Here is a 25,578-nt window from a genome sequence, read left to right on the forward strand (position 1 = left end):
AGATCAGACTGGAGCCTGGTGCAGCCTCCTGGCTTCCCAGACCCCAGTTGAACCGTCCAACCCATGCTAGCATGGGAAGCGGACGTTAAACGATGATGAAGGCGTTAGGAAGGGCATCCAGCTGTAGAAACACTGCCAGATCAGACTGGAGCCTAGTGCAGCCTCCTGGCTTCCCAGACCCCGGTCGAACCGTCCAACCCATGCTAGCATGGAAAATGGACGTTAAACGATGATGAAGGCGTTAGGAAGGGCATCCAGCTGTAGAAACACTGCTAGATCAGACTGGAGCCTGGTGCAGCCTCCTGGCTTCCCAGACCCCAGTCGAACCGTCCAACCCATGCTAGCATGGGAAGCGGATGTTAAACGATGATGATGATGATGATGAATAATCTGTATAGACCTGATTATTTTGATAAAATCACTAACCTGTGTTGTGAGTCTGGGTTGGTTATAGTATTGATTTGTTCGAACAATGCATGGATTTGGTTCTCGTGGTCAGCATCTTTACTAGATTGGGCTAACCTGGAAATAGAAGAAGAGGAACTAGTACAGTCTCTTTTCTCTCTCAATCTCTCTTCATATGTGTAGACAGACAGACAGACAGGTAACTTTCTTTATTGGCCACACAGGGCTGAACACAGAGGGGACAAATATAAAATGTAGAGCTTTCCTTTTCAAAAATGAAAAAGAAAAAGGGAGCAAGCTGAATAGAAAGTAAGCAACGTTTTTGAAACATGAAATTCATCACAAAATACTCTTTTACTCTTTTACTCGTTTCAGTCATTTGACTGCGGCCATGCTGGAGCACCGCCTTTAGTCGAGCAAATCAACCCCGGGACTTATTCTTTGTAAGCCCAGTACTTATTCTATCGGTCTCTTTTGCCGAACCGCTAAGTGACGGGGACGTAAACACACCAGCATTGGTTGTCAAGCAATGCTAGGGGGACAAACATAGACACACACACACACACACACACATATATATATATATATACATATATACGACAGACTTCTTTCAGTTTTCGTCTACCAAATCCACTCACAAGGCATTGGTCGGCCCGGGGCTATAGCAGAAGACACTTGCCCAAGATGCCTCGCAGTGGGATTGAACTCGGAACCATGTGGTTGGTTAGCAAGCTACTTACCACACAGCCACTCCTGCGCCTATATTTCAACAATGCGGAAATTTTATTCATAAAAAATGAAGCACCATTACAATCAACCCGTTTTTGCAAACGAGTTAAAAGCTCGTTTACTCCAGTAGCATAAAAATCTGGAGTTCTGGAACTGATGAACACTTTGAAAGCACTTTCAGCATCCGTTTGATTTTTGAACCCCTTCTCTCACAGGAAACCATCAGAGTGCTTGAAAAAGTGGTAGTCGGTAGGAGAAAGGTCTGGGTAATAATCTGGGTGGAGAAGAACTTCGTAGCCAAGTTCCCTCAACTTTTGGAGCATCATTAACGAAACGAGTGGTCAAGAATTGTCCTGAATTATTGGCCTTCTTCTGCTGACCAGTCTAGGACAAAGGAGTAGCAGTTTTACTTTCATTTTAGTTAGTTAGTTAATTTTTTGGCTCAAAAAGCAGAAAGCAAGGCCATGTAGGGGGACATGGAGTTATGTACAGGGTGGTGTTCATGTAAAGAGTTCAGGCCACTTGAGGTCAAGGGAGACTTTGAACCGAGCGGTCGTCAGCATCTTCACCATCTCGTCTGGCAGCTTATTCCACGGATCTGCAACCCGGACGGAGAAAGCCCCTCTCCTTCGATTGAGATGAAATCGTCGCAGATAGAGCTTTTCGGAATGACCCCGCAGCCGACGCTCTGGAGCAGAAGTGAAGAACAGCTCTTTCGAGAGGTTACACTTTCCGCTTATGATGTTGTGAGCGAGAATGAGATCACCACGTCGGCGTCGTTTTTTTGAGAGAATAAAGGTCGGGCGTCTTCAGCCTTTCTTCATAAGACAAATTCTTGAGACCAAGAACCATGCGGGTAGCCAGCTTCTGGACTCTTTCGAGATGCTGTATGCCTTTGAGGAGACATGGAGAAGAGGCTTGAATCCCGTACTCCAATATGGCTTTTCTGCAGTAATTGTTTAGAGTGGATGAGTCCTGCACTACACTACCAAACAGACACCATAACCTTCTTTTTGAAGAGCTCGGGTTTAAATATATATATATATATATATATAAAGATATATTTAACCACATGGTTCCAGGTTCAATCCCACTGCATGGCATCTTGGGCAAGTGTCTTCTGCTATAGCCCCGGGCCGACCAATGCCTTGTGAGTGGATTTGGTAGACGGAAACTGAAAGAAGCTTGTCGTATATATGTGTGTGTATGAGTTTGTGTGTCTGTGTTTGTCCCCATAGCATTGCTTGACAACCGATGCTGGTGTGTTTACGTCCCCGTCACTTAGCGGTTCGGCAAAAGAGACCGATAGAATAAGTACTGGGCTTACAAAGAATAAGTCCCGGGGTCGATCTACTCGACTAAAGGCGGTGCTCCAGCATGGCCACAGTCAAATGACTGAAACAAGTAAAAGAGTAAAGAGTATATATATATATATATATATATATATATATATATATAAATCAAATGAAAATTGTAGTTAAGACATCCGTGCCGGTGACACGTAAAAAGCACTGTCCGAGCGTCGCAGATGCCAGCACCGCCTGACTGGCATCCGTGTCGGTGACACATAAAGCACCATCCGATCGTGGCCGTTTGTCAGCCTGCTCTGGCCCCTGTGCCGGTGGCACGTAAAAAGCATCCACTACACTCATGGAGTGGTTGGCGTTAGGAAGGGCATCCAGCTGTAGAAACACTGCCAAATCGGACTAGAGCCTGGTGCAGCCTCCATGGCTTACCAGACCCCGGTCAAACTGTCCAACCCATGCTAGCATGGAAAACAGACGTTAAATGATGATATATATATATATATATATATATATTATATATATATATATATCATCATCGTTTAATGTACGCTTTCCATGCTAATATATATATATAAAATTAGAAGAAAAAACACCTTTTATCAATTCAAAATGAACAATTAAATTACACCATCTAGAAAATTACATATAATAGAAAAGTTAAATTTAAAATAACAATAAAATGTAAAGATTAAGTAAATTGCAAAAATAATAATTAAAGCGTATATAATAGGTAGAAAAACGACATGTGTTTCGTGGCTATATTTAAGAAATGATTATAGTAGTAGAGAAATCACTTCAATATAAATATAGTCGCTCATCAGGTTAAAAATAAAATAGAACAATAAAATAATTAATTGATAAATATACTTTAAGATATATATATATATATATATATATATATATATGTATGTATGTGGAGGCGCAATGACCCAGTGGTTAGGGTAGTGAACTCGCAGTCGTAGGATCGTGGTTTAGATTCCCAGACCAGGCGTTGTGAGTGTTTATTGAACGAAAACACCTAAAAGCTCCACGAGGGTCCAGCAGGGGGTGGTGGCGATCCCTGCTGTACTCTTTCGCCACAACTTTCTCTCGCTCTTACTTCTGTTGGCCTGCTCGCTTAGCCAGCGGGGTGGCATCATTTGAAGGCTAAAACAATGCGAAGCGCATTGTGACCAGCAATGTGTAGCAACATCTGATAGCCTGGTCGGTCATGTGATCACGTGATATATATATATATATATATGTATATGTATATGAAAATCCTAAATATACATAATTGAAACATAAAATAATACTTAAATAATTAAATACTTTAAAATTAAATAAAATACACAAATCATAAGTTTAGATTTTATTCCCTCAAATAATAATTATTGTTAAACAAATCAAAATAGATGAACATCAATGGAATTTGTATCTTTGTGGTAAGAGTGCCGGTGGCACACAAGAAAACCATCCGAACGTGGCCGTAGCCAGTACCGCATCGACTGGCCTCCGTGCTGTGGGCACGTAACAAACACCATCCGATCGTGGCCGTTTGCCAGCCTCATCTGGCACCTGTGTCGGTGGCACATAAAAACACCATCCGAGCGTGGCCGTCTGCCAGCCCCGTCTGGCACCTGTGTCGGTGGCACATAAAAAACACCATCTGAGCGTGGCCGTTTGCCAGCCTCGTCTGGCACCTGTGTCGGTGGCACATAAAATCACCCACTACACTCTCGGAGTGGTTGGCGTTAGGAAGGGCATCCAGCTGTAGAAACACTGCCAGATCTGACTGGACTGGTGCAGCCTTCGGGCTCCCCAGACCCCAGTTGAACCGTCCAACCCATGCTAGCATGGAAAGCAGACGTTAAATGATGATGATGATGATGATGATGTTTCCACGCTTGCTGATAAGTTGTTTTTGTCTCATTTTGTCTAAAAGTCGTAAGACACACGCTGTTATCCTGTTTTTAACCATTACTGTTTTCAATTTTGTTTTCGTTTCTTGTATTTATATTCGTCTATGCTGCGTTTACATTCTTTCCTTCGACCAAGAAATCTAATGCCCACAGCTTAGTTTTTTCCTTGGGGCTGGCCGAGTTGGAGCAAATCTCAGAATTAAACAGCCGAAATTTGCCATGATGATTCGGTTTCTGACTGAAGATTGAAGGCTTCGAATGACTTTTCTGTTTTCCGTGTTCGTCCCTTCGTGTATTTCACGTTCTTTATATATAAATTTTTATTCCTATATATATATATATATATATATATTAGCTATAGGTGTGGCTGTGTGGTTAACAAGAACAACAACACTGCCACTATGCATGCAGACTCCACACCGCAAAACTACCATCGCCCAAAACGTATATATGAAATAATCCATTCTACTATAGGTTACAAGGCCCAAAATTTGTAGGGAGGGAAACCAAGTCAAGCACAGGGATTCTGGGACCTGACTGATGCTTAATTTATCGATTCCTGAAAGGATGAAAGGCAACATCAAACGAGGCGGAATCTGAACTCAGAATGCAAGGACGGACGAAATGTCACCGAGCATTTTTGCCTGGTGTTGTTAACCATTGTGCCAGCTCATTGCCTTGTATTTAATGAAATACTGATAATTTTTTTTTGGGGGGGGAAGCACTCCGTCGGTTACGATGACGAGGGTTCCGGTTGATCCGAATCAACGGAGCAGCCTGCTCGTGAAATTAACGTGTAAGTGGCTGAGCACTCCACAGACACGTGTACCCTTAACGTAGTTCTCGGGGATATTCAGCGTGACAAGGCCGGCCCCTTGAAATACAGGTACAACAGAAACAGGAAGTAAGAGTGAGAGAAAGTTGTGGTGAAAGAGTACAGCAGGGATCACCACCATCCCCTGCCGGAGCCTCGGATGGAAGCACTCCGTTGGTTACGACGACGAGGGTTCCGGTTGATCCGAATCAACGGAGCAGCCTGCTCGTGAAATTAACGTGTAAGTGGCTGAGCACTCCACAGACACGTGTACCCTTAATGTAGTTCTCGGGGATATTCAGCGTGACACAGAGAGTGACAAGGCCGGCCCTTTGAAATACAGGTACAACAGAAACAGGAAGTAAGAGTGAGAGAAAGTTGTGGTGAAAGAGTACAGCAGGGATCACCACCATCCCCTGCCGGAGCCTCGGATGGAAGCACTCCGTCGGTTACGACGACGAGGGTTCCGGTTGATCCGAATCAACGGAGCAGCCTGCTCGTGAAATTAACGTGTAAGTGGCTGAGCACTCCACAGACACGTGTACCCTTAATGTAGTTCTCGGGGATATTCAGCGTGACACAGAGAGTGACAAGGCCGGCCCCTTGAAATACAGGTACAACAGAAACAGGAAGTAAGAGTGAGAGAAAGTTGTGGTGAAAGAGTACAGCAGGGATCACCACCATCCCCTGCCGGGGGCCTCGTGGAGCTTTTTAGGTGTTTTCGCTCAATAAACACTCACAACGCCCGGTTTGGGAATCGAAACCGCGATCCTATGACCGCGAGTCCGCTGCCCTAACCACTGGGCCATTGCACTTCCGTACTGATAATTATAACGACGACAACAACAAGAACAACAGCATGTATAACGTATATATGGCAAAAAACGGAGACTGACTTTGGTGCAATGCGTTCTGTGACTGCTGATATGGAACTGACAAAAGATGAGAGCTGCATCACAATAGTTGAGAGATGATGACATTCCTGTTTCAAGCGGTTCACATCATTTAGCTGGGCTGCAGAGAAAGAAAGACAAGAGAGTGAGACATATATATATATATGTGTATGTATATATATATATATATATATATATAACCAATAGTCTTCCTATTTACCTAAAACTCTATTCTATTAGTCTATTTATTCATTTATCTACTTTATCATTTTTTATCATGATTCTTTTGACCACTCCCCTAAGAAAGACAGTTTGTGCCCTGCCTACCCCAAAAAGTCCCCCACCACCACCCCTTTAAATCTGCCTAAATGTAAAAATGCCAAAACTATTCTTGACACCAAGCTTCCTGATGATTTCATTTGAATGAAACAGTTCTAGTCCTGTAGAAGCTCCTTCTATAAAATAAAAAAAACTATATATATATATGTATATATATATAGATTCACACACTAAATTTTTCTTGAGAACATTTCTTGGTGGTGAGACCGTAGCGGATCTATTTCTAGCATATGGGTGTCCACATGGTGGTTTCCCTCTAATATATATATATATATATATATATATATATATATATATTAATAAATAAAAACATATGCATATATATATATACATATATGTATGTACCTACCTCTACATGTATATATACATGCATATATGGGTACAGGACACCAAAAAAACGTCGAACACAATGAGAAACGAAAACATAGACACAAACCCAAGGAACTGGACATTTTTTTAAACAACAAAAAAAAAAATAAAATAAAATAGAGTACAGGACAATTAACACAAAGAAAAAAAAACCCTTCTTCAGTCGCCATGGTTTCATCTACTCTATGTTTCTAAGGTGAAGGCGAGACGTATCTTCGAATAAGAAACTTTCCTTCCTGCGAAAAGCAAATCAATTAAAATTTGAGATCTTTTCGCAGAGGGGTGAAAATGGTAACAAAACCAGGACAGTAACGACAGTATAAAGTATATAAGCAGTAAAAGACAGGACAAGGAAAAACAATATCTTTATATATAAAAGTAAGGTTGTGTGAGAGTCTGTCTCCTACGATTTAGATTCCTAACTACTCCCACATTTTGCGGAGCAGTTTAACCAAAACCGGGTATCTTATAGTCGTGATTCATATCGAGCTCTTCTGGGTATTAGCACGCGTCTACGATGAGTCTACAATTTAAAAAAAATTTACCATCATTTTTTCCCATTTTTAATGCATTTTTTTGCTATTATATAAGGGAAGTAACTCTCTAAAAATGTCTACGATGAGACGATTTATAAAAAAATTTACCATCAATTTTCCCATTTTTAATGCATTTTTGGCATATATAAGGGAAGTAACTCTCTGAAAATTTATTATTAAATCTCAGAATTGAGATGGCTATTATACTTTACATCTCTAAAAATGTTTATATAGTTATTTCCCTTACAAACCCGAGCAACGCCGGGCGATACTGCTAGTATATATATAAATTAAATTAGAGATAAAACCACTATTATTCAAATCAAACAGTGATAGACCAAAACAAAAACAACAAAAAATAAATATAATTAATAAATTAAAAAATTAAAAGTTTTAAGAACTTATAAATCTAAAATTTAAAATATAAAAATATAAAAAATTATAAATATAAAAATTTATAAATATAAATTTTAAAATTTCAAATTTTAATAATTTAAATTTGAAATTTTATATGTTATATAAATTTTATATATTATATTAATTATATTTATTTCTTTGTTTTTTATGTTCTGGTTTATGTTTTTCACTGTTTGAGTTGCCTAATAGTGGTTTTATCTCTAATTTAATTTAAATTTACATTTATACTGTGAAATTTGATTTACAGAAGGCACTGTGGCAATAATAAAGATATGTTACGGTGAAAATGTAGTATATATATGTATATATATATATATATATATAAATATGTATATATATATATATATATATATATATATAATATATATATATATATAATATATATATATATAAAGTTAATCTAAACATGAAAGCGCAATAAAACACAACAGCGCGAGGACGTGGAACAAGTATAGTATTATTGGACGCTCAGGAAAGAAGGAAAGAATGAGGGTTTAACGTTTCGAGCAGAGCTCTTCGTTGGAAACATAGGAGAAGGAAAGATCTAGAGAAGGGAAGACAGAGGAAAAAAAAAAAGATATATATATATAGGCGCAGGAGTGGCTGTGTGATAAGTAGCTTGTTTACCAACCACATGGTTCTGGGTTCAGTCCCACTGCATTGCACCTTGGGCAACTGTCTTCTACTATAGCTTCGGGCCGACCAATGCCTTGTGAGTGGATTTGGTAGATGGAAACTGAAAAAAGCCTGTCGTATATATGTATATATATATATGTGTATGTGTGTGTATAGGTTTGTGTGTCTGTGTTTGTCCCCCTAGCATTGCTTGACAACCGATGCTGGTGTGTTTATGTCCCTGTTACTTACATCGACCCCAGTGCGTAACTGGTACTTAATTTATTGACCCCGAAAGGATGAAAGGCAAAGACAACCTTGGTGGAATTTGAACTCAGAACGTAACGACAGACGAAATACCTATTTCTTTACTACCCACAAGGGGCTAAACATAGAAGGGACAAAGAAGGACAGACATAGGTATTAAGTCGATTACATCGACCCCAGTGCGTAACTGGTACTTAATTCATCGACCCCGAAAGGATGAAAGGTAAAGTCGACCTCGGCAGAATTTGAACTCACAACTTAACGGCAGACGAAATACCGCTAAGCATTTCGCCTGACGTGCTAACGTTTCTGCCAGCTTGCCCGCCTTAAGCGTTTAGTGTTCACATTATTCTACCAAAATTAATCCTTTTTTATCCACATTGCCTTGAACTAATCATTCATTAATCTTGTAGCTATGAGATTTTGATGAGGTAGCTGTTAATTTTTAAAACAATATTGTAGGGTTGGTGTGAGAGACCAGATCTGGCCAGTTTGAACATAAAACAAGCAGAATACTTTTGGCCGGATATGGCCGGTTTAAATGCTAAAGGGTTAAACAAGATAATACCTGATTAGTTCTAGGCAATACGGATGAAAAAGCATTAATTTTGGTAGAATAATGCGAACACTAAAGGGTTAAACACTTTGGATAGACAGCTACAATAATCACGCAGAAACGAATAAAGATCTCACCTTGATATAATTCTTGTTCGTTTGCTATTCTTTGGACGGAATCTTCCCAGTGCTACAAGACATATATAAAGCATAAACATAAATGCATTAAAGTTATTTGTATGAGTATGTAGGTATATGAATGCACATACCTATATGTGTGTATATATATATATAACGGGAAGGTTTACGAAAATAAACAAAAGACGAAGACAGGTGGAGTACAAACAAACAAATGTATTAGTATGGCACTCAGGAATAGAAATAGAACAAGTCTTTTACGTTTCGAGCCTACGTTATCATTAAGCTGGTGTTAGGAACATAAATTGTGACTAAGGTTTGGTGGAAGATTTTAATTCAAAACTTATGAAAACAAGACATTAGTATATATACATTTATGTGTGTGTGTGTGTATGTGTGTCTTGATTGTTCCCCCACCCTCGCTTGACAACCAATGCTGGTATGTTTACATCACCGTAACTTAGCAGTTCAGCAAAAGAGACTGATAGAATAAGTACTATGCTTAAAAAGAATGAGTCCTGGGGTCGATTTGTTCGACTAAAGGCAATGCTCCAGCATGGCCACATTCAAATGACTGAAACAAGTAAAAGAATATATATAATAATAATAATAGTAATTATTATTATTATTATTTCTCTTAGGCATAGCAATACTGATAACTAAATGCCAGAACACAATATTTGTGCTTCAGAAAAAAGGGTCAGTCGAGTACAGAGCAGTGATAAATTAAAATGACTAAGGAATAAGAAATTGTGTCATCAGCTTCATTAGCTTAGAGATATTCTGTGCTGATGGCACGTAAAAAGCACCATCCGATCGTGGCCGTTGCCAGCCTCGCTTGACCCCCGTGCCGGTAGCACATAAAAAGCACCATCCAATTGTGGCCATTGCCAGCCTCACCTGGTCCCCGTGCCGGTGGCACATAAAAAGCACCATCCGACCGTGGCCGTTTGCCAGCCCCATCTGGCAGCTTTGCCGGTGGCACGTAAAAAGCACCCACTACACTCATGGAGTGGTTGGCGTTAGGAAGGGCATCCAGCTGTAGAAACACTGCCAGATCAAGACTGGAGCCTGGTGCAGCCTTCTGGCTTCCCAGATCCCTGGTCGAACCATCCAACCCATGCTAGCATGGAAAGCGGACACTAAATGATGATGATGTTCCTGCTCTGTGACACAACGAACTCATCATTGAGCACTTGTGTATCACCCTGTAGTGATATCGGAGCTTCAAAATGAAATGCCCTTACGAAAGGGATGGCAGAGGGCTTAGATAATGTGGAATATTGTTTTACCCATGAAGGCCCATCCACCACAACAGAATTGAGATGCTAAAACCAAGATGCCATGTAAAAACCACTGGAAGGGTTCCTGGTAACAGGTTGAAAGCACGGGGGAAGGTGACATATAAAAGGCACCCAGTACACTCTGTGGAGTGGTTGGCAATTAGGAAGGGCATCCAGCAGGAGAAACCAAACCAAAACAGACTGTGGACCCTCGTGAAGCTCCTGGCCTTCCCGGTTCCTGTCAAGCTGTCCAACCCATGCCAGCATGCAAAAGGGATGTTAAATGATGATGATGATGATGAACACACACACAAACCCAAACCCTTGCAGGTCTACACACAGACTGTTTCAACGACTGACCTTCTCCAAGAGGGGCTGTTTGTGCTCCAGGTTGAGGTGGTGACGATGTAGCTGCTCCTCAAGGAGGGACACAATCTTCCTCAGATCAGCGATCACCGTCTTCTTGGCCAGACAACGACGCAGGGTTAAATCTCGATGCAGCTCCTGGGCCTCCAGCTTCAAGTGATCCAACTTCTGGATTAGATCCTGGGACGATGAAAGCATACAGAGATACATGAGACGGAGAATGATGGACACACACATGCACATACACTCACATCAAGACATGCACACATCTACATACATACATGGATACATACACACATATATACATACACACACCCGTACACACATATATGAATACATGTATGCACACATATACATACATACCTATTTCTTTACTACCCACAAGGGGCTAAACATAGAGGGGACAAACAAGGACAGACATAGGTATTAAGTCGATTACATCGACCCCCAGTGCGTAACTGGTACTTATTTAATCGACCCCGAAAGGATGAAAGGCAAAGTCGACCTCGGCGGAATTTGAACTCAGAACGTAACGGCAGACGAAATACCTATTTCTTTACTACCCACAAGGGGCTAAACATAGAGGGGACAAACAAGGACAGACATAGGTATTAAGTCGATTACATCGACCCCCAGTGCGTAACTGGTACTTAATTTATCGACCCCGAAAGGATGAAAGGCAAAGTCGACCTCGGCGGAATTTGAACTCAGAACGTAACGGCAGACGAAATACCTATTTCTTTACTACCCACAAGGGGCTGAACATAGAGGGGACAAACAAGGACAGACATAGGTATTAAGTCGATTACATCGACCCCCAGTGCGTAACTGGTACTTAATTTATCGACCCCGAAAGGATGAAAGGTAAAGTCGACCTCAGCAGAATTTGAACTCACTACGTAACGGCAGACGAAATACCGCTAAGCATTTTGCCCCGCGTGCTAACGTTTCTGCCAGCTCGCCGCCTATATATATACATACCATACATACATACATACATACATACGTTATGGCTGCCCCCTTGTTATCGAGTATGGCCATTGCACGAAGCTTAACTGTTACTGGTGCTGTGATCGAATGTGACTTTTTAGCCCAGCCAAAGATCTACAATGTCTTGTACAGAATTGGCAACGAAAACCTTTACCGGTAATAGTCGACTGTAGTTGTAACCGGGCTTCATGTACCTTTGCATGTCGTTTAAGTCCCCCTGCCGAATTACACTCTCTTCCACATGCCCGACAGATATGATTAGTATGGTGTGTTACACCACCACCAGTGGCCAGGTTGTCACTCATCTCTCTCGTTTTATGACTACGAAGATGACTCTTGAGTCCAGCTTTACTGAGGCAGGGTCTTGACACTAACATACATAAATACATACATTCACACACATACATAACAACCATTGTTGCTCTCGTTTTCTTACTCCCTGACTCGCTTTCCTTTCTTATCTATGTATCTATATAGGCGCAGGAGTGGCTGTGTGGTAAGTAGCTTGTTTACCAACCACATGGTTCCGGGTTCAGTCCCACTGCGTGGCACCTTGGGCAAGTGTCTTCTACTATAGCCTCGGGCCGACCAAAGCCTTGTGAGTGGATTTGGTAGACGGAAACTGAAAGAAGCCCGTCGTATATATGTATATATATATATGTGTGTGCGTGTATGTTTGTACGTCTGTGTTTGTCCCCCTAGCATTGCTTGACAACCGATGCTGGTGAGTTTATGTCCCCGTCACATTAAAGGTTCGGCAAAAGAGACCGATAGAATAAGTACTGGGCTTACAAAAGAATAAGTCCCGGGGTCGATTTGCTCGATTAAAGGCGGTGCTCCAGCATGGCCGCAGTCAAATGACTGAAAACAAGTAAAAGAGTATATATATATATATATATATATATATACACACACACACCATATATACAGAAATATACACACAAAATTATGCATATACACACACTCATTTCCCATCCAAAAACTGATTCCCACCACCGCAACACCACACTGCTCACATAATACTACCACTAGGAAACTAGTACCTACCCTGTGTACCACATCAAACTCGTTGCAGTGGTCAGCAAAGGGACCCTTGGCATCAATAAATTTGATTATACTGTTACTTTTCCCATTGGAGCGCCGATAGTTGTTGAAGTTGATGCTGTAGTTGATCAGAGATGCTGTAACACTACTACCACCACTACTAGCAGTAGGTAGTGTAGTCGTAGTAGTGGTTGCAGTATTAGGGGAGGTAGTAGTGGGGTTGTTATGATGATGATGGTGGTGTTGACTGCTACTGTTCTGGTGGCCTGCTGTAGTATTGGTGCTAGTAGTGAGCTTGTTGTTGTTGGAATGGTGTACTTTAGACAATTCCAGCCTGGAGATATGAAAACATACATTTATTTAGTAAAAAAGCACCTGCAATGGTGCCACATAAAAAGCACCTGCAATTGTGCCACATAAAAAGCACCTGCAAATGTGCCACATAAAAAGCACCTGCAAATGTGCCACATAAAAAGCACCTGCAATGGTGTCACATAAAAAGCACCTGCAATGGTGCCATTTAAAAAGCACCTGCAATGGTGCCATTTAAAAAGCACCTGCAAATGTGCCACATAAAAAGCACCTGCAATGGTGCCATTTAAAAAGCACCTGCAATGGTGTCACATAAAAAGCACCTGCAATGGTGCCATTTAAAAAGCACCTGCAATGGTGCCATTTAAAAAGCACCTGCAATGGTGTCACATAAAAAGCACCTGCAATGGTGCCATTTAAAAAGCACCTGCAATGGTGTCACATAAAAAGCACCTGCAATGGTGCCATTTAAAAAGCACCTGCAATGGTGCCACACAAAAAGCACCTGCAATGGTGCCACATAAAAAGCACCTGCAATGGTGCCACATAAAAAGCACCTGCAAATGTGCCACATAAAAAGCACCTGCAATGGTGCCATTTAAAAAGCACCTGCAATGGTGTCACATAAAAAGCACCTGCAATGGTGCCATTTAAAAAGCACCTGCAATGGTGCCATTTAAAAAGCACCTGCAATGGTGTCACATAAAAAGCACCTGCAATTGTGCCATTTAAAAAGCACCTGCAATGGTGTCACATAAAAAGCACCTGCAATGGTGCCATTTAAAAAGCACCTGCAATGGTGTCACACAAAAAGCACCTGCAATGGTGCCATTTAAAAAGCACCTGCAATGGTGTCACATAAAAAGCACCTGCAATGGTGCCATTTAAAAAGCACCTGCAATGGTGCCACATAAAAAGCACCTGCAATGGTTCCACATAAAAAGCACCTGCAATGGTGTCACATAAAAAGCACCTGCAATTGTGCCATTTAAAAAGCACCTGCAATGGTTCCACATAAAAAGCACCTGCAATGGTGCCACATAAAAAGCACCTGCAAATGTGCCACATAAGAGCACCTGCAATGGTTCCACACAAAAAGCACCTGCAACGGTGCCACATAAAAAGCACCTGCAATGGTGCCACATAAAAAGCACCTGCAATGATGCCACATAAAAAGCACCTGTGCTAGAGCCACAAGAAAAGCATTTTTGTCCTGGTGTCGCATAAAAAGCACCCAGTCCACACTATGTAAAGTGGCTGGCATTAGGAAGGGCATCCATCCATCAAAACCAAACTGGACAACAGAACCTGGTGCCCCACCAATGCACATCCTTCTTTCCAGCTCCTGTCAAGTCATCCAACCCATGATAACAGATGATGATGATGGTGACAATAGCTTTGTTGGTCAGTTCTGATGCCTCTATTTCTTTACTACCCACAAGGGGCTAAACACAGAGGGGAAAAACAAAGACAAACAAAAGCATTAAGTCGATTATATTGACCCAAGTGCATAACTGGTACTTATTTAATCGACCCCGAAAGGATGAAAGATTAAGTTGACCTCGGCGGAATTTGAACTCAGAACGTAACGGCAGACGAAATACCTATTTCTTTATTGCCCACAAGGGGCTAAACATAGAGGGGACAAACAAAGGGATTATGTCGATTATATTGACCCCAGTGCGTAACTGGTACTTATTTAATCGACCCCGAAAGGATGAAAGGCAAAGTCGACCTCGGCGGAATTTGAACTCAGAATGTAATGGCAGGCGAAATACGGCTACACATTTCACCCGGGATGTTAACGTTTCTGCCAGCTCGCTGTTTCTGATGCCTCACCAACTGATTTATTGCATCTTTATGCAATTCTAGTTTACCAAATTCCACACACAACCAACACAGAACATAAAGTCGTTATGTTATGCAGCCAATAAAATGATCCATCATCATCATCATCATCATCATTGTTTAACGTCAACTTTCCATGCTAGCATGGGTTGGACGATTTTGACTGAGGGCTGGCAAACCAGATGGTTGCACCAGTCTCCAATCTTGATTTGGCAGAGTTGCTACAGCTGGATGCCCTTCCTAACGCCAACCACTCCGAGAGTGTAGTGGGTGCTTTTTACGTGCCACCGGCATGGGGGCTAGTCAGGCGGTACTGGCAACGACAAGCTGGCAGAAACGTTAGCACGCCGGGCGAGATGCTTAGTGGTATTTCGTCTGCCGCTACGTCCTGAATTCAAATTCCACCAAGGTCGACTTTGCCTTTCATCCTTTCGGGGTCGATGTAATCGACTTAATCCGTTTGTTTGTCCTTGTTTGTCCCCTCTGTGTTTAGCCCCTTGTGGGTAGTAAATAAATAGGTATTTCATCTGCCGTTACGTTCTGAGTTCAAATTCCGCCAAGGTCGACTTTGCCTTTCATCCTTTCGGGATCGATAAATAAAGTACCAGTTACGCACTGGGGTTGCTGTAATCGACTTAATCCGTTTGTTTGTCCTTGTTTGTCCCCTCTGTGTTTAGCCCCTTGTGGGTAGTAAATAAATAGGTATTTCATCTGCCGTTACGTTCTGAGTTCAAATTCCGCCAAGGTCGACTTTGCCTTTCATCCTTTCGGGGTCGATAAATTAAGTACCAGTTACGCACTGGGGTTGCTGTAATAGACTTAATCCGTTTGTTTGTCCTCTCTGTGTTTACCCCCTTGTGGGTAGTAAAGAAATAGAAATAGGTATTTCGTCTGCTGTTACGTTCTGAGTTCAAATTCCGCCAAGGTCGACTTTGCCTTTCATCCTTTCGGGGTCGATAAATTAAGTACCAGTTACGCACTGGGGTCGATGTAATCGACTTAATACCTATGTCTGTCCTTGTTTGTCCCCCTCTATGTTTAGCCCCTTGTGGGTAGTAAAGAAATAGGTATTTCATCTGCCATTACGTTCTGAGTTCAAATTCCGCCGAGGTCGACTTTGCCTTTCATCCTTTCGGGGTCGATTAAATAAGTACCAGTTACGCACTGGGGGTCGATGTAATCGACTTAATACCTATGCCTGTCCTTGTTTGTCCTCTCTGTGTTTAGCCCCTTGTGGGTAGTAAAAATAGGTACTGGCAACGACCTCGCTCGAACCATTTTACACATGCCACCAGAGATACAAATGAAACGATGGGAGAATGAAAGGTAAGTTCATTTATCAAGGTGATACTTACTTGACAGTTGGTGCGAAGGTGTTACTGTTGTTGGTGGATGAGGTGAATTCTCTGCAGAGGTTTGGAAATAGAAGTGGCTCCAGGCATCTGGGAAGAGAAACAGAGAGTAGAGAGAGTTGGGGTCCAGTGGGATCATGTCATATACATATATACATTGTGTGGTAAGTAGCTTGCTAACCAGCCACATGGTTCCGGGTTCAGTCCCACTGTGTGGCACCTTGGGCAAGTGTCTTCTGCTATAGCCCCGGGCCGACCAATGCCTTGTGAGTGGATTTGGTAGACGGAAAGTGTATGCTTACACCCGGAAAAAAAGCAAAAAAAAAAGGCAGGCATGTAGAGAGAAAGAGGGGGGGGGAGAGAAATAGACAGATAGATAGGTAGATAGATAGATAGATAGATAGATAGATAGATAGATAGATAGATAGGTAGATAGATAGATAGATAGATAGATAGATAGATAGATAGATAGATAGATATGTTTCTTTATTAGCCACACAGGGCTGCACACAGATAGAACAAATTACAAGGTAGAGCTTTTCTTTTGAAGGTTTAAAAAAAAAAAAAAAAAAAAAAAAATGGAAGGGGGAGTTTCGATCAAAAGGGATCGTAAAAGGAGAGAAAGAGGGCAAAAAAAAAAAAAAAAAAAAGGGGGAGAGGAAAAAAAAAAAAAAAAAAAATTGATCAATAGGGATCGTTATCACAGAAATGTCAATATGAAGTGTAAAGGGGAGGACAGGTGAGGTTTACCCGTGGAAAGAAAAGCCTACGAAAAGACCACGGTAACCTCGGTCAATGAAGTCACATTTTATATTTCTTTTTTTTTTTTTTTTTTTTTTGCAAATAAGCAACTCTCTGTTTTCGATTCCTGGGTTCATAGGATCATGCTCAAGGTGGCTTCGTCATTCATACGTGCCATTCTTGCTACATTCACCCATCTTTTTTTAAAACATTCGCTAGACAAAACTTGCCTCTCTACTCTCACTTTCCTTTTCAAGTGGTACTTGAAGAAGTTGATGAGAGATTGACCAGAGAGAAAGTGTTTGTCTCCAATCCTTTCAGACGCGTCCACCAGATACATTCTTTCGCCATAGCCACAAGGATGATGAAAATAGCTCTTCCTTCCCGTTTGAAGGAAGGAGGCGTGACAATATTGACGATAGACTCAGCTGATAAACCGACTCGTCCCACACGTGACAGCAGTTGTTCGACATAAGCCCACAGGTCGGAAATTGTTGGACACTAACGAGTGCGTGCAGAACGGTTTCGTCGCTCTGACCGCATCTCGGGCAGGTCGGCCCCGTGTTTCTCGAGCCGTGTCTGTAGAGCTTATCCCGAACGGGTAGCGCTTCTCGGTAGCACTGCCAGGCCAGGGATCTCTGGAAGTTGTCCATGGGCCCTGGCCCGAAAGTCGTCCCGAACAGGCGGGTCAGGTACTCCTCGTCGACGTCCAGGTTCGCCCCGAGCTCGTCGTCGTACCTCCCCTCCACTAAACCCCTATAGAATGCTTTGGTTGTGTTGAAGTCACTTAAGGTCGACCCAGGACGGCAGAGTTGCTTGAGAGCAACGCGACACTCGCGGTGCCATTCGCCCTTCCTCGGCCTCTTTTTGATCCACGACTGCAGTTCGGTCATGGAGACGAGCTGCGGGAAAGCGTGCCTCACAAACGGCGACCACACCTGTTCACCGTCGTCTACATAGAGCCAGAGATGTCGCAGTCTCAGCGCGTGTCTGCGCATCATCAACCACGGCATGCCCAGCCCTCCTTTTAACGGGTGTTGACAGCAAATGGATCGCCTGACCATCGGGACGCATCCTTAGATAGATAGAGAGATAGATAGATAACTTTCTTTTATTAGCCACACAGGGCTGAATACAGAGGGGACAAATACAAATGCAGAGCTTTTCTTTTCGAGGGTGGAAAAAATAAAAATGTAAGATTGCGATCAAAAGGGATCGAGAGGAGGAAAAAAGGAAAATCGTGTATCACAGAAATAATGGTGTAAACATTGATATAACAAGATTGGGTTCATCCGTGGAAGAAAAGCCTACAGAAAAGACCACGGGAACCCCAGTCAGGGAGGAAATAAACACATGAGGTCAAAAATGCTCTCTTTCTTTCTTTTTTACGATCTACAGGATCATGCTCAAAATGGTTTCGTTACTAGCACGCACCATCTTTGCAACATTCACCCATCTTTTTTTGAATCTTTCGCGAGACAAAACTTCCCTCTCCATTCTCACCTTCCTTTTCAAGTGGTACTTGGAAAAGTTGATGAGCGATTGGCCAGAGAGGTAAGTGTTTGTCTCTAATCCTTTCGCTCGAGTCCACCACACACATTCTTTCACCATGGCCACCAGTACGATGAAAACTGCCTTGCCTTCCCGGTTGAGGGAAGGGGGCGGAGCAATTCTCACGATAGACTCGGCCGATAGGCAGATTCGTCCCACACGTGACAGCAGCCGTTCGGCATAAGCCCACAGGTCGGAAATGGTTGGACATTGCACGAGTGCGTGCAGAACGGTTTCGTCGCTCTGACGCTCGGCGTCGGTCCAGTCCAGTGTGTCTGGAACCGTGTCTGTAGAGCTTATCCCGAACAGGTAATGCTTCTCGATAGCACTGCCAGGCCAGGGATCTTTGGTGATTGTTCATAGGTCCCGGCCCGAAAGTTGTCCTGAACAGGCGGGTCAGGTGTTCCTCGTCGACGCCCAGACTCTGCCCGAGTTCGTCGTCGCACCTCCCCTCCACTAATCCTCTATAGAATGCCTTTGTTGTGATGGAGTCGCACAAGTTCGATCCCGGACGGCAGAGTTGCTTGAGAGCAACGCGACACTCGCGGTGCCATTCGCCTAGCCTCGGTCTCTGCTTGATCCATGACTGTAGTTCGTTCAAGGAGACGAGCTGCGGGAAAGCGTGCCGCAAAAAGGCGACCACCCTGTTCACCGTTGTCTATGAAGCGCCGGAGATGTCGCAGTCTCAGCGCATGCCTGCGCATCATCAACCACGGCCAGCCCTCCAGCCCTTTAGCGGGTGTTGGCAGCAAATGGATCGCCTAACCATCGGAACGTTTCCCTTCCACAAGAAGCGGAAGAGTATGCGTTCCAGTTTGGTGATGGTAGGGTCGGGACAAGGCACGACGGTCAGACGATACTCGATGACGGATGCGATGTACGCGTTCGCCACCTCCGCCCGACCTTTTAGGGATAGCTTTCTCTCAGTCCATTTCTGGGTGAGAGTAGCCACCCTAGTCGTTATCTCGCCCCAGTTCTTCTCCATTTGGAGGTCCGGACCGAACCAGACCCCGAGCAATTTAACCGGTCCGTCCGTCCAGCGTCCCACGATGGAGACGCTGTTGGACGGCATGGGCTTGCTTCTCCAGGTGCCGAGCCGCAAGCCCACTGACTTTTCCCGGTTAATTTTTTCTCCCGTTACCGCTTCGTATTCTTTCAGTGTCTCGCCGACCAGCTCGATGTGCTCGTAGCTCGACACTATGACGGTGACGTCATCCGCGTATGCAGACACGCTCCTCCCGCATCCCAGCTCTCGTGGGATGCCCCTCAGCGTCGCCAGTTTCCGCAGTAGTGGCTCAAGAGTCAGTACATACAGCAGCGATGAGAGGGGGCATCCCTGACGAACCGAACGCATGATGTTAAAAGGTCTGGATAGATGACCATTTACGCGAACTACTGAGCGGATGCCGCTGTATAAGGCAGCGATCCAACCGCGGAAAACTGGACCGAAACCAGCCGCTTTGAGGACAGCCTCCAAGTAGTGATGGTCTACCCTATCGAAGGCTTTTGATTGATCCAAATTGATCAGCGCCCCACCATGCCAGGATTTTTAACTACCCTGTCTATGATGTAGCGCATCAGATGGAGGTTGTCATGAATACTTCTACCCGGCACGGCGCATGTTTGCGCCTTGTCGATTAGTTTCTTGATGACAAGCGCCAACCTCTCGGCTAACACCTTGGCCAAAATTTTCAAATCTGCGTTGAGCAGAGTGATGGGCCTGAAATTATCTATGACGTCCCCCTTGTTTGGGTCTTTCTTGATCAGTGCCACTGCTCCTCGCTTTAAAAAGCAGGAATACTCCCGTTCTGCTGCCAGTTGCAGTAGACAGCTGCCAAGACGCCTCCAAACAAGTCTGGCATATGAAAATAAAATTCGTAGGGCAGACCATCCAAGCCTGGTGACTTGTCTCTCGCGCAGCCTACCATCGCATCCTGTACGTCCGCAGCTGTGATAGGCTTTTCACAAGACTCCACCTCCCTTGCTGAGAGTCGTGGCAAGGCATGCAGGTAGGCACTAAAGTCCACTCTGCTTTCTGACTCACCACTTGTCCCAAACAGTTGGGTGAAGTGTTGTTGAAAAACCCCACACATCCTTTTAGGCTCGAGCAATTCGCGCCCCTGTTCATCTATAAGAGACTTGATGGTGGCTCTGTTGCCTCGTTGCGTCTCCACCACTCGGGCCTCTTGGGCGGCTCCAACTCCTTCGTTCCTCAGAGCACGCATCCTAGCTCTGACAACGCATCCCTCGTGTTTGGCGTTGAGGTGTTGGTCGAGGGCCAATCTCGCCGCCACTACGTTGGACGCGATGCCAGTTCTAAGTGCCTCTCTTCTAAAACTTAACTAATTCTCCCTCTATTCTATTTCGGTCTAATGCTAAGGCTCTACTGTATCTGACTGATTCTGCTTTAATCGCTTTTTTTAGGGCATACCACCATCTGTTGTTGATGATGGTACCCGTCAAAGCTCTCTTAACTAATGTGCTGATCCGGTCCCTGTAAACTGTCGTGCTGTAAAAGACGCGTTCAGTTTCCAGTAACCAGGACCCTGCCTATGTGTCTTATCTAAGTCAAGTGTACAAGTCACAAACTTGTGATCTGTGTAACTGACTATATGAAATTGTGGACAACCTACACTATTTTTATCTATTGTCCTACAGAATACTCTGTCTAAGTATGATCTGGACGACCCGATGCGGTTACTCCATGTCCACATTGGCACATTCGGGTGGTCCAGTCGGTACCTGTCAGACAGTTGGAAACGTCTGAGCAGGTCTTTGAGGCATTTGCATCCCCTTCTATTGCTATCTCTGCCCACGTAGTCTAGATGCGTGTCCAGGGTGGCATTCCAATCCCCCACTAAAAGTAAAGGACGAGACGTTCCCATGAAAGACTCTAGACGTCGAAAGAAATCTGGTCGGCCTGTTAAGACGGAGCATAAACTGCTATCAGTCGAAAAGCACACTCATTGCTGCCATCGACATCAAAACGACCAGCCTACCCTCCGGGTCTAGGAAATTTGCTCTTACTTTGAGATCCAGACTCTTCCGGATAAGCACCGCGGTGCCACCCGCCCATTCTCGGTAGACACGGAGAAAAATAAATGTTGAAATGTGTACCGAAAATGTGCTGGAGTGCCCGCAAGCTGTGGAGTCTGGTCTCACTGATGGCTATGATATTCAGATTTAGTGACTTGATGTCATTTAACAGGTAGCCTTGTTTCCAAGGCGACCCCAAGCCACGTACATTTATACTACCTATTCTGAGCATGTTCCGATAAAAGTGCAAAAAAGAAAAGGAGAGAGAAAAGGTTACTTTTTTTCGAAAGTTCTTTGTCTTTCACCTCACGGTCTTCTTCTATGAGGCTTTTATACAGTTTTTTCGATGAGTACTTTTGAAATCTCCCTACTGCATCAGGGTAAAGAGATTTCAGGGTGCTGTATGTGTTCTGTGTCACGTGTATTATTTTAATGTGTTGTGGTGGTGTTGTATGTGGTGGTTACTTGTTTTTATGTCGTTTTCAGTAATGTTAGTGTTTGACCTAATGTGTTCCATTAGGTCGTGGTTGTTTGTGTTTATGGCTGTTAACATTTTTGGGGGTTTGATGATGGTGTGTTTGTGTTGATGTGTGTGTTTTCTGTGGATGTTTTTGTTTCGGGAGTGGTGTATCTTCCCGCTTTGTTTGTTATTTTTTCTTTTCTTTTTTTTCCCCTTTTTCTTCTCCCCCCTGTGGCTATTTGCCAATCTTCCGTGTCTTCTTCGTCTAATGACAGATCAGACGAATCGGAGTCTGGAAGAGGGAAAGAATTGGGGTCTATTGTCGACTGTGTTGGTTTTGTTGTTGGTGTTGGTTGGTGAGCGTTTGGTGTGGTGTATGCGGTTTTGGATGTGGGGTTTGGGTATTTTGTGTTTGGGTGATTGTGGGTATTGTGTGTTGTTTAGGGTCTCAATTTTGTGGGGATTTGGAGTTGTAATTGTTTCTTCATTTTTGTGGGTGGGTTTTTTGGCAGATGTCCTTGGTTTGGGAGTTGGTATATTCTTGGTTGTTGTTGTTGGTGATGCTGCTTCTGTTCTTGGTGCTGCAGTTGGTGTGGTTGTTTGTTTGGTGAGGTTTGTTCCTGCAAAAGTGGTGTGGGTAGTAAACCTTGTTTATTTGTTTTTGTTTCGGCTGCTGTTGTTGTTGCTGTTGTTTTCTTGCGGCAGATTTGCAGTCTTTTTTGAGGTGTTGCTCACTGCCGCATATGTAGCAACGTGGTCTTCTGCCATCGACGACCACATATAACTTGTGGTCGTCTGATACACATATCTGGGTGGGTATTTTTTTTATATCCTCATGATGTATATGTAGAAGAAATTCTATTTTTTGTCCCACCCAGTTTTTATGCTCTGTGACTGTGGTTTCCAAAATAGTATAATTCGCCATTTTTACGCATAGGGCCTTTACAAGCCATAGACTATTGGCTATTTTGGGGACATTGTTTAGAGTGATCTTAGTCACTTTCTGTCCCCGATAGCTTGGTGTAAGTTGGAGTTCATCTGAGTGAAGAGTTAGCGTTGAGAAATGTCTAGCTAACTCTTCGGTGTGGAAAACAACTTGTATGTGGGCAAATTTGTTCCACCAGGTTACATATTCTTTGTGATCCCAGATGGGTTTCAAGCACTTCTCTATTTTGCTTGTGTTGGCCTTCTCTGGGATTTTTGTTTTTTTGTTAACTATTTTATAAATGATTGTTCGTCTTTTTTCATTTTCCAAAATATCTTCTGGTATGTTTATTTTTACTATACCTTCTGATTCTGTTATTTTGATGTTCGTGTCCTGTATTTGTTGAGCTGTAAAGTATATTGTTGTTTTTTTTTCTTTAATCGCCTCGGCGAAATTTGTTGTTGTTTTGTTATTGTTGTTGCTTGTGGTGATGTTGTTGTTGGCTGCAGTTTGTAAAATTGGTGTGTTTGGTTCGATCGTGCTAGTAGGAAGAGGTGGAAAATTGCCTGCGTACTTTAGTCCTGCACTAGGGCAAGATTCGACATTTCGTTTGCTTGTCGTCGTTATTTTTTCACTTGTTGGTGATGGAGTGAGCAGTGGTTGAAGGGAATTGTTGTTGTCGTCGTTGTTGTTGTTGTTATTGTCGTTCTTGGTGACGGCGGTGGTGTTGGTAGTATTAGTAGCATTGACGGCACGGTCTTTGGTGGCGGTGATGGTGATGTTGTTATTGGTGGCGATATCTTTAGTAGGGATAGCAGTTTTAGTAGCAGATTCTGCCATGGTTGTTGGTGGTGGTGGTGGACTCACTGATGGTGTTGACGGTGCTTGGCCTTGCGACCTTTGTTTTGTATTTGTTGCTGTTGGTGGTGGTGGAGTTGTCAGGTTCGGCGTATGCTAACAGAGCATCCTGTTTTTCTGTTCTGCGTCACGCTTCACTTGCAACTCAGCCTCGTGGTGGCCAGTGGCCATTTTGGAAATAAAATGGCTAAATGAAACCACGAAGGCTATGAGAATTTTTTCTTTTAAATTTTGCCCACAAGGGGCAAAATTTTGTGTCGATATTTATCAAAGGTTTACAGTGGATGTTGTTGCACAACTTTTAAGCACAAAATGTTTGTCAATATACACTTTTAAATGGTCAAAATAAATGATTACCTTCGGAGCTGAAACGACATCACATCCGTCAGAGATAGAGATAGATAGATAGATAGATAGATAGATAGATGATAGATAGATAGATAGATAGACAGATAGATAGATAGATAGATGATAGATAGATAGATAGATAGATAGATAGATAGATGATAGATAGATAGATAGATGATAGATAGATAGATAGATAGATAGATGATAGATAGATAGATAGATAGATGATAGATAGATAGATAGATAGATAGATAGATAGATAGATAGATGATAGATAGATAGATAGATGATAGATAGATAGATAGATAGATAGATAGATAGATAGATGATAGATAGATAGATGATAGATAGATAGATAGATAGATAGATGATAGATAGATAGATAAGTAGATAGATAGATGATAGACAGACAGACGGACAGATAGATAGATAGATAGATAGATAGATAGATAGATAGATAGATGATAGACAGACAGACGGACAGATAGATAGATAGATAGATAGATAGATAGATAGATAGATAGATAGATAGATAGATAGATAGATGATAGATAGATAGATAATTCGATAGACAGATAGATAATTAGATAGATAGGTAGATAGGTAAATAGATAGATAGGTAGATAGATAGATAATTAGATAGACAGACAGATAGATAGATAGGTAGATAGATAGGGAGACAGACAGACTGACAGACAGATAGATAGGGAGGCAGACAGACAGACTGACAGACAGATAGATAGGGAGGCAGACAGACAGACAGACAGACAGATAGATAGGCAGACAGACAGACAGACAGATAGATAGGGAGGCAGGCAGACAGACAGACTGACGGACAGACAGATAGATAGATACATGAATAAGCACATAAATGCAAAACAAAGTGGATAATAGTACTTGAATACCGAAGGCAGAGTAACACGTTTCATGAAGCCAAAAAATCTTTCACACAATTAACATTCATCAGACAATTGTAATCACACACACACACACACACAAGACATTTGCATATACAGAGGAGGTAGAGGGAGAGAGATAACAGCTTACTTGGCAAATTCGTTTTTATGGTCAGTGTTCACTTGACTTCCCTGCGTCGGACGGAGAGGGTGTTTCTGAAGGGCCAGCGACTGCAGGCGTTCCATGAGAACCTGTCAACACAATGTTCGAAACAGCTGTAAT

At 42.8% G+C, this 25,578-nt stretch overlaps 1 protein-coding gene across 2 annotated transcripts in view; it reads right to left on the minus strand.

The window, feature by feature from the left end:
- Window positions 1–25,578, minus strand: part of LOC115226564 (RING finger protein 207) — a 75,952-nt gene that overhangs the window by 23,372 nt on the left and 27,002 nt on the right. For both annotated transcript variants that reach the window (XR_005004340.1, XM_029797567.2), the window contains exons 9-15: window positions 25,447–25,547; window positions 16,484–16,570; window positions 12,972–13,302; window positions 10,929–11,114; window positions 9,286–9,337; window positions 6,053–6,170; window positions 427–522 (exon numbers count right to left, since the gene is read on the minus strand). Coding sequence is in view for 1 of the 2 variants with exons in the window: in XM_029797567.2 (XP_029653427.1) it covers window positions 427–522; window positions 6,053–6,170; window positions 9,286–9,337; window positions 10,929–11,114; window positions 12,972–13,302; window positions 16,484–16,570; window positions 25,447–25,547 (971 nt within the window). In the remaining variant the exon portion in view is untranslated. The remainder of the gene's footprint in view (window positions 1–426; window positions 523–6,052; window positions 6,171–9,285; window positions 9,338–10,928; window positions 11,115–12,971; window positions 13,303–16,483; window positions 16,571–25,446; window positions 25,548–25,578) is intronic.

The sequence above is a fragment of the Octopus sinensis genome, linkage group LG30 (assembly GCF_006345805.1).
Source record: "Octopus sinensis linkage group LG30, ASM634580v1, whole genome shotgun sequence".
In the NCBI taxonomy this organism is placed as follows: Eukaryota; Metazoa; Mollusca; class Cephalopoda; order Octopoda; family Octopodidae; genus Octopus; species Octopus sinensis.